Here is a 10,000-nt window from a genome sequence, read left to right on the forward strand (position 1 = left end):
ACACACACACACACACACACACACACACACACACACACACACACACACACACACACACACACACACACACAGCAAACAAGTGTCTAACATATTGTTCGTGCTATGTTCACATGAATAGATGAAGACCTGATTTTAGTACAGATAGCTAGTATAGCTAAGCTTGATCATGTATCAGTTTGTATATGTTTCTGAGGTTTCTGTCACATTTAGTGTTAGCTGTGGGGAAAGAAGGTTTCAAACCTAAAACCTAAGTAGCATAACTAGTCTCAACACTCAAAGGGATGTCCTACAGTGTTAAATAGTAAATAACGATTGCTTTTTTTAAACATTTGAGATGTATGTCATAACACTCTGGGTAATCAATCTCCAATTAATCACTGTTTCACACCATCCCACTTAGACAACATTTTGGCCTGGCCCGGCAGCTGAATAAGCTTTGATTTTTTAAATTTCTATATTAAATCTCACCTGAGTTGATCTTTTTTTGATCTAATCAGTGCACAAGTGTAAAAACAGGAAAAATTAAATCTCTTAAAAATGCCAGAAAAATGAGCCATTTTAACTTCTAACTTCTTTAGAGCTGGCAGACAAAATAAGTAATAGCTCATTTTATCTCTGAAGACAACTCCTGAAATACTGCTGACCAGTGCAATATAATTAGCACTAAAACTATGAGTTTTCTGGAGTATCAGTTTTTCGATAAAAGAGAACTGCATTATCATATAAAAATCCTGACACCTGCAGCTTTGTGTACGACATGATTTCAGTTAAAAGATGACACCTGATGACTCATTTGTCGTTTGTGCTTTGAAAGCTATACGCTAAAGCAGCTAATGTAAGCCCCACCTTTCCCTCACATTAGCCGTTTCCCTTGAAGAACGAAGCCTGCTTTAGCTGAATTAAATTATACCCTATGCATGCTAAACCGCAAAGCACCTACTTAGACAGATGGAGAGTTAAATGGGAAAAGCTTGGGCCTCTCCAGCTGATAACACAGACACACACACACTCATGCTAATCAAAACAAGACATCAAGTAATCTAATCTGAATCACTAACAATTATCAGCACATTGGCCTCGAGGCCAGTCGTATTCCTTTGATCAATGTTTTCTATTAAAAAAAGTGTAAACAATTCAATATCTCCCTCCCACCCCTCCTGCTTCCCTTCCTTTTTTATGCAGAGGAGTGTGTGTGTGTGTGTATGTGTAAGTAAGTGTGTGTTTAGGGGTTATTAACCAATTGTCCTTGGAAATGAGTGAGGAAATAAGGAGGAGAGAGAGAAAGAGTGGAGGGGTGGGTTTGCCTACTTTAAGGAGCTAATCTAAGTGAAGTCCGCCATCTTGCCAGACAACAAGGGACAGAAGAGGACCTTTTTTTGTGGCTAAGGAAATATATCAGCACTGCAACAGCTTTGAAAAACTCTTTTAATTTGTTTTCTTCCACTGAAGACTTTTAACGGCTCCCAGTCCTTGGAAGGTCCTCGTTTATTTCCTCAGATTATGCCGAACTGGTTATTCCTGTGGCCGGCGCACAAACATGAACAAACACCGACAACACACACATACACACTTTAAAAACATCTAATTCAAGGGCATATTTCTCTTTAAGGACTCAGGGAGCAAACGCAGGGGGCATGCGGCTGCTGCCTTTTAGATATTTCATTACCAAAAGGTATTTATTTCATTTTACCCTCAAATCCCTTGTCGTCACAATTCTCACAAGACCATATTTTTTTCTTAACCCTCCCCCTTTCCTTTTCTCTGAAATATTTGGAAACATAACGGAGGATTTGACCACAGTGCTTTCCCAGGGTAACTCCTGGTTCATCAGTGTGCCCCCTCCTCCCAGTATATTATGTTCAGTGGAGCGTGCTCAGTTCAGAGCTGGCAATTTCACTCGCATCTTCTCTAGTCTAGTTTGCTTCGCTACAGCGATTTCTGGCCCCCTTCTTTTTTTCTTTTTTTTTTTACCATGAATGTACTTTTGCTGACAGGTGTTTGTGTACAACATTTACTCAGTGTTCAGGGGAAAGTGAGGGGGCAGCAAAATTGGTGGGGGATGTCATAAAAATTGTGCAGAGTCAAGATGACCAAAGAGAGAGTCTGAGCAGAGAGAGAGAGAGCACGAGAGAGAGGGGGAGACATGTTTATGGTGAGAGGAGAGAGCGAAGAAGTCCATCCATATTTGAGCTTTCCACACTGACATGTTCCACACACCAGAGTGTAAGTGAGTCTCAGCAGAAGTTAATAAGGAAAAGTCTTCTCTCCTTCTCAAAGCCTTTCCTTAAAGTGTTCACCAAAGTGGGCTGCCACAGGATGAGACAGTTTGGACAAGCTTTTCCAGCATGTTGGAAGCGCAGTGAGCAGCAAATAGAGAGACTGTGGAAGTGACATGAGGGCGCTGAATAAGTTGAGGAGGTGTGGGGTCACCCTATTAGCTTTCCCTGCACACTGACATGATGCCATACAACAAAACTCATATTCAAGCAAGCTTTTACTCACTACACAGACCTCATCCTGACTCTCAGGGCCTTTCTTAGATACAATGTCCACATCTACAGTTATGTCCATATATATTTGGACACTGACACAAGTTTTTTTTTTACCTGTTCACTTAAACATATTCCAGTAATGGTTACATAATGGTCATGGCCTAATGTGTAGATAGGCAGCTTTCTTAGGAGTTGTGTCGCTCAGTTTTTAATTGGAGTACTTTGACTCAAGGGTTATTTCATGTGCAAGTGACGAAACTCCTTCGTTATGTCATTATCAGTTAAGCAGAAAAAAAGTCTGGAGTTGATTTTGCCTGAGGTGCTTGCATTTGGAAGATTTTGCTCTCCATGCAGGAGAAACAGGCTATTCTTCAGCTGCGAAAACAGAAAAAAAAAACATCTGAGAAACTGCTAAAATATTAGGAGTGACAGTTTGGTATGTCCTGAGAAAGAAATAAAGCACTGGTAAACTCAGCAACGCAAAAAGATCTGGACGTCCATGGAAAACAACAGTGGTGGATGATCACAGAATCATTTCCATGGTGAAGGGAAACCCTTCACAACAGCCAACCAAGTGAACAACACTCTCCAGGAAGAAGATTTATCGATATCCAAGTCTACCATAAAAAGAAGACTGCATGAAAGTAAATACAGAGGGTTCACTGCAAGGTGCAAGCCAGTCATACGCCTCAAGACCAGACAGTCCAGATTGGACTACAGTAAAAAAGAAACATTAAAAAACCCCCAGCACAGTTCTGGAAAAACATTCTTTGTGCAGATGAAACGAAGATCAAACTCTACCAGAATGATGGTAGAACAGAGACAATTTCATTCTTTTAAGTGGACAATACCAACACCTCCAATCCCACACAGACAAAAAGGAAGGCTTGGACTTACATCACAGACACCTGCAGCTCTGTTTGGTGCAGCTGCAGCTGAGTTGGAGATGTATTTGCTGCCGGCTTTCATTGCAGCATCTCTGCGGGCCTGCTCCAAGAGGAGTCTGGCTCTCTCCTTCAACTCCTCCTGACGAGAGAGGACCTTCTACACATGTGAAAAGAGAGAGGATACACTCAGAAAACTAAAGCTATTGTAACCGAGACTGGGAAGGGTTCATTGTAATCACATTGTGCAATAAATAAGGTAAGCTTTCTTCAGCCAGACCTCAATCACACAGACCTACAGACCGGTGACCCCCTGGCAACCTCCAGGGTTAATTGGTGAGTGATTGCTGGAGGTTGCAGGTTCCCCATAGTTGAAACTGGTTGCAAAGAGGGTGTTGCACTAAAAACCTTGTGATTTCTTTGGATGCTAGCAGATTGATGTGGTCAACTTTGATTTTCATGGAGGATGTTGACTTGTCTGCAAACTTGTCTCTACCACAGAGCGGTAGTGAAACTTTGTTGTGCATTACCACTAAAATAACAGGTTTCAAATGGGTCAACTTCAGCTTTTTACGTTTTAAAAGTCAGTGTCTTCCAGGCAAACCAGTGACAACTGTCATAAACCGCTAGTGACCAAACAAACTGCAAGGAGGTTTGAAGTGCGACAGCCTCCAGCAATCACTCGCCAACCAAATGTGGAGTAACCATTTTTCTCTAGCAATTGGTGGTTGCCAATGCGGCATAAACATGCATGCCAGATAGAGGAAAAAATCCTGGAATGTTGTATAATAATATATAGCTTTTTTAAATCTAACTTCTTAATGATATAAAAATGAAATCATCTTTGGTATCCATACCTAGTATATCACCTGGGTAATAAGTCACAGAAGATAAAAGGAGGTTGTATACTTTTCGTATCCACGAGTCCGCTAGGGTCTACCTGGGAAGTGCAAAGGTCCATGCTGATGCCAACCGGCCTGCTTAGTTTTTGTGACTGCCTGGACTTGTTCACTGAGAATTTATATCAAAATACACCACCTATGCATGGACCCAGGCAGTTGACTTTAGGCGGACTTTAAAGAAGTATAACAGGAATGACTACTCAGCCTTTGGATCTCCAACTGTCCGTGTTTTTGCCCTATTGCTCAAGACTGCGGTCACTTCCTATGTAAGGTAGCTTCTCCTTATAATTTACCACTTGCTAATCAAGGTCTGAAGTACTAAAAAAATCCATTTCTTTTAAACCATACTCACCTTCTCAGCTGGGGGGCTCGACACAGGGGCAGGTCGTGGCTCCTAAAAAGAAAATAAATCATGACTGCAGTGGTCAAAGAGGCACTCCTAATTTTCAAAGTATTTCCCCAGAAGAATGAAACCAATAATGTTGTTTAGAATGGTGAGTGATGTGTTTATATTCAGCCGCAAACTATCACACAAGCGGCTTTCACATTTCTTTACTGGACATGCAGCAAGTGGGGGATTAATTCAGCCCTATGCTTTTCTAATCCAGGAGCAGGTATGTTCCCTATGATATGCACTCTCTGAGGGGAACCTGGGCTCATAGCCCTGTCTGGGTCCATTTGTGTGGAGAGCATGACGGCTTTGGCAAATAAGCAAACCACACACTGAAGTCAGAATTTTATCTGCAAGGTAATTCTGGGTGTATTGTAAGCAGAGCTTTTACATTTAGCAATATTACCCCAAATCTGGCCTGGATACATCCTGCTAACTAGATAAAAGCAGATCAAAATGGGATGTCATGACTGTCATAGCCCCCCGCTTGCCCTGTGACCTTTCGACTTGTAAACAACAAGCAGTAATCTGGGGTTAACCAACGCAGACAGCAGTGCATTCAGTGTGATTGTGCACACACACGCACATACAGGTGTGTGTCACAGGGCGTGTGTGAGAGACGAGATGATGTGTGCTCGGTGCAAAGCATCGCCACGCCTGAGCAGTCACGGTGCGACTGCCATCAACTGCAGGGATGAGAAATATAATGAAAAATATAATGAAATGTCAAAGCAGGGGGTTCTCCCAGTGCCTTTCATAGGTGCCACGTGTTAAAGGCTCGGCCCAGACGCGTCTGGTTCTCGGCTACAAGACAGGTGACGACAACATCTAATGCAGAACGGGAGAGTTTCAGTACGGTCATCTCTGCAACCGCATCAACGAGGTCGGGATTTGAAGCTTAGCGAGCGTCAGAAGGGAATGAATGTTCACCGTATCCTCTGTCTTTGACTGATGTAGCTGTGAAAGTTTCAATCAAATTCAGGGTGCAAGGATAAAAATGAGAACAATTCATTTAGGGGGAAAAGCAGGAATCTGCACGCAAACGCTGTCAGAATCTTAATACCTGCATTATTAAGCAGTTAGAATTAGTCCAGATCATACAGACTGACCCAGAGGTGTTTTAAGGCACTGGACTCAAGATTAGACGTGTGTATTTAGTTGATTACTTTCCAACGTCATATATTTACAATATTCAGGAAACACTACAGTGTGTTAATAAAGTATAAAATGTTAGGCTTCATGTGTATTTACCTGTTTGACTGGGGCATCTGTATGATTCACTGGAGAAGAGCTGGTATCTGATGCAGGCTCAGACTCTGAGTGACGCAGGCTTGCCCTCTTTTTCTTGATGAGGTCGGCATCCCTGTTGTAGGAGAAGCCCAGTTTCGGATGGGGTGGCGAGTGGGACAAAGTAGCTCCTCTCCTGGTAGGGGACGCTGGTTCGGGAGCTCCCTCTCCTCTCTGCTCTCCTGGTTCATCCTTGTTTTGCCTTTCCTTCTCCATCTCCACTCGCTGTGGTAACTCACTAAGGTCTAAAGTGTTTGCTTTCTGTAGATTTCCCCTGTCCTCAGAGCCTGACGCCATCACATAGGTTGAGTTTGTTGCTGTGGAAACTAATACTGTGCGCGGTGATGGGACAGGAAGCGAGGACTGTGACAGCGCTGGAGTCGACAAGCCGGCCGGAACTGCTCCTACCTCGGCCTTCAAACCTTGCTCCTTCACCTCTCCCTCAGTAGCTTCAGCTCTGTTAGATTCAGTGGTGGCACCGCTGGCAGAAACAGCAGCCTGAGAGTCAGCCTTGCGGGGCTGCACATCGTTCAGTTCAGCGTAGAACTTGTCCTGGTCTATTGATGCATTTGTATCAGTCTCAAAGTCACCCACTTTGTAGGTGCTGCGGTTGCTGTTGGCCTCTATCTGCACCACATTGAGCTCCTCGCCAGAGAAATGGGCCCGGATCTGATACAGGTAGGTCATTACTGTTAGTTTGTCAGGAATGGCCAGCAGCACCATATCGGATGGCTCCAGGAGACGAGAGATGCCGAGGCTGGCGAAGCCGTCATATGCCTATCGAAACAAGTACGAGAATAGACAGACTTTCAGAGTATTCTTCATCACAACGAGGGCAGAGAGGGATCAAAGGGTAAATAGCAAGACAGGAGAGGCATGCTTTCTTTTTTAGACATAGATTATATTTGGTGCATTGCATACATGACCTAAGTGTGTTCACATGTGTTTGTGCGTGAGCGACACTTTTGGCATGCCTGCTGACAGGCCACGTCAGGGATGGTTGTCCCCGATAAGGGACGTAGATACCCCAAGACAGAGAGCTTAATCCCGAAGTGTCTGTGAGTGTGTATGTGTGTGTCTTTATCGCTCCCCTGCATCAACATGCCCACGCTCTCCGTCACGCGTGTAATTGGTCTGATTAGAGTCTGATGAGAAAATACAGGTGTGATTATCAAGCGACACACGAAAAACCAATCCCCCATCACAAGATAGACTGAGACAGAGAGACACAGAGAGAAGGGATGAAAACCATTATCGCAGCCAATGACAGGTAAATAAATAGATTAACAGCACACAAACACACAGCCTCCATTCCTGCGCACACACAACCTCGTCATCCATCTCTCTCAGGTATCGCAGCTTGTATCTGGCCTGCTTGATAGTGTTGATCTAATTCCAACCTGTTGCTGCACCCGTTTGTTTCACTGCCTCTGTTGATCTGCTCAGTCTATCAACCCCCCCGACTTCCACCAAACCCTCCTTGATGGTTGAAGAGCCTGCTTAACTATTTACAATTTTGAGTTCTTTCCTGCTTCTTCAGTCTCCAATTTCTTGTGAAACTAGCCTCTAGAGACATTTTTTCACTTTTATTCTGGACAATATAGTAAGAAGCAGGTCGGGATACGGGATGTAGTAGTATTTATAGGTGCCTATGTAGTGACTATGCATGGAACAACTCAGAAATTGCTCTCAAGTCTGTCAAACCACGTCCTATATATACTGAGGTGTTTTTATAAGAGGGAAAAAGTGGATTCTAACCAAGCTGCAACCGCAGGGGCTAAAAATGAAGCCAGGACGGGGAAAAAACTGATGTTTCTCTAATGACAACAGCAGACTAGACCCAAAAGCCAGGTAGACCCCCATGTTAAAATGCCTAATTTTAGTCACAGATATAAGCATGTTTACAGCCTGGTACAATGCAGTCTTTCTATAGCAAATTTCCCACTTTACAAAAACTGCAGATGAGGGTTTTTTTGTTTTATTTTATAACTTGCGTGTTTCAGTTGCATTAAGACCAAAAGTCTGAATTATCAGGGGCAAGACCAATTTCACAGACAGGTATGGTGACACAGGTGGACCTCACAGTGTCTTTGGTGTCTTCTACAGACAAGTTCGTCTAAAAAAAGGTCACTTCTGGTTGTCAAAAATACAAAAAAATAAAAACAAAGGGATTAACTTGAGGCAATCACAAATCACTCATTGACATCACAGTGGCTACTTCCTTGATGCTCCTGTACAGCCGGTTTTCCTTTAAGAGATGTTAAAAGTACTTGGTTTACGATTTAACTATGGCATGTATGCATGCTTTTGTAGAGTTCATATACCTGAGGCATTTCTCAATTTACAATCAATTGGTAGAAGGACTGTTTTTCCCACTCTTACCTGTTTGTTTTATTTCTACTGATTTAAAAAACTAACCATGGGTAGAATAACTATACTCACACAGGAAAATGAGGTGCATGTGAGTGCATGTACACAAAAACAAAGCAGGAAAAAAAGAAGAGACGGCGGGAAAAAAAGAAAAGGGAGAACAGAGAGGGGTTTGCCTTTGCTGCGAGCCCCCCCGTCCCTTTTCCCTGACAGGACTGTGAAAGAAAAAAGAGAAAAGAATATGACGAATAAGAGGGCCTGATTGGGTTTCTAACACGTATTCAGGGGAGCAAAGTGTGCTTGCATTGTTCCCCTCTTGCCCAGGGTAGGCTGTGAAAGAGAGCGACAACTTTACTGCTCAATAGGTACAGAATGAAAGAATGAGAGAAAGGAAAGCGTGAGAGTGGGAGAAAGTGAGAGCTGCATGAGGAGGAGGTCGGGGGGAGGCTCTCGAACTGGGTTTTGTTTCAGGGTCGATGTTAGTCTTGACATGCGCTACAGTCTTTTCGACCTTAGTGTCATGCTTTATTCTTCTTATATCTTCTCTTACAGTTTGAAAAGTATTGGTCGTATCGTACTGAGACAATGATGACTACTCAGCAAAGCCCTGTTGTTTTTAAGAGGATGGTGTTCAAAGGTGGTAGCCTGCAGTCTGTGACACAGTACAGCATCTCCAGTAAAGTAAAAAATCAAAGTGGCAATACAACAAAACTACCAAAACAGAGATGCCAGAAATAACAATGTACCTCTCTCTCACTTATTTCTTGCTGGAAATTACTTTTTAAAATAACTTTTAAAACGCATGTTTAGCTTTTAAATTTTAAAAATAGTAAATATAACCATAATCATGCATACTCATAGTGGGCTGAAACAGTTATAGGGAGTAAAAAAGATGGCTTGAGCCACTTTTATGTCACCCAGACAGGCTGCAAACGTAGCTGCACCACTCCAGGGCTGGTTTTTAGCATGGGGGGGATTGAACTTGCGACCCCCACTCCAGAGGTGTGTATTTCTATCACTACACTATCCAGCTGCACAAATAAATAGTGCTACATCACAAGAATAGTTGCCTTAAGACACTTTATATTGTAAGGTAAAGCAAATATCAAACGCAACAGTGTGGCTCCATTTAGGAAGAACCACAGGTCTTAAAAAGAGCTGAGGAGATACGGCTGGCCCAGGAAATTTAATAAAATAATCTACTATCAAGCTTTAATGAGTCTTATTATAACTATATCATTATCTTTATTATTATTATTTTTTACTAATGAGCGAAATCCCCTCCTATGGGCCTTTGGCACTTTTAAAAATTCTCCATTCTGCGTTTTGTACTGAGCCGAACAAAATCTACTGGATACAAATTTTGTGGCTGTTAAATTACATACAGGCGATGTACATCACAAGTGAAACATGAAAAAATGGAAACAAAGAACGTAACATCACATTTGCAGAGGGATAATGAATTGAATATATTATATAGTTATTATAAAAATATATAGATGTTAATAATCACTGTATGTGTGATGACTGCATTTACATAAATACACTATGCTTATTACAGTTAAGATTCTGCTATATAAATATAAACAAAATGCAATAAAACACTTTATATGATTCAACAAGTATGTATGAGAAGTTCCTAGGCCCTGCCACAAATACATGTGAATGCATACT

The 10,000-nt window shown here is 42.3% G+C and overlaps 1 protein-coding gene across 7 annotated transcripts in view; it reads right to left on the reverse strand.

Annotated features, from left to right (window-relative positions):
* Positions 1-10,000, reverse strand: part of ehbp1 (EH domain binding protein 1) — a 159,311-nt gene that overhangs the window by 61,230 nt on the left and 88,081 nt on the right. For all 7 annotated transcript variants that reach the window (XM_042220905.1, XM_042220903.1, XM_042220902.1 and 4 more), the window contains 3 exons: positions 5,921-6,733; positions 4,631-4,672; positions 3,390-3,536 (listed from right to left, as the gene is read on the reverse strand). In XM_042220905.1, the coding sequence (XP_042076839.1) occupies positions 3,390-3,536; positions 4,631-4,672; positions 5,921-6,733 (1,002 nt within the window). The remainder of the gene's footprint in view (positions 1-3,389; positions 3,537-4,630; positions 4,673-5,920; positions 6,734-10,000) is intronic.

The sequence above is a fragment of the Haplochromis burtoni genome, unplaced genomic scaffold (genome assembly GCF_018398535.1).
Source record: "Haplochromis burtoni strain Fernald_Lab_line unplaced genomic scaffold, NCSU_Asbu1 Contig_57, whole genome shotgun sequence".
Classification (NCBI taxonomy): Eukaryota; Metazoa; Chordata; class Actinopteri; order Cichliformes; family Cichlidae; genus Haplochromis; species Haplochromis burtoni.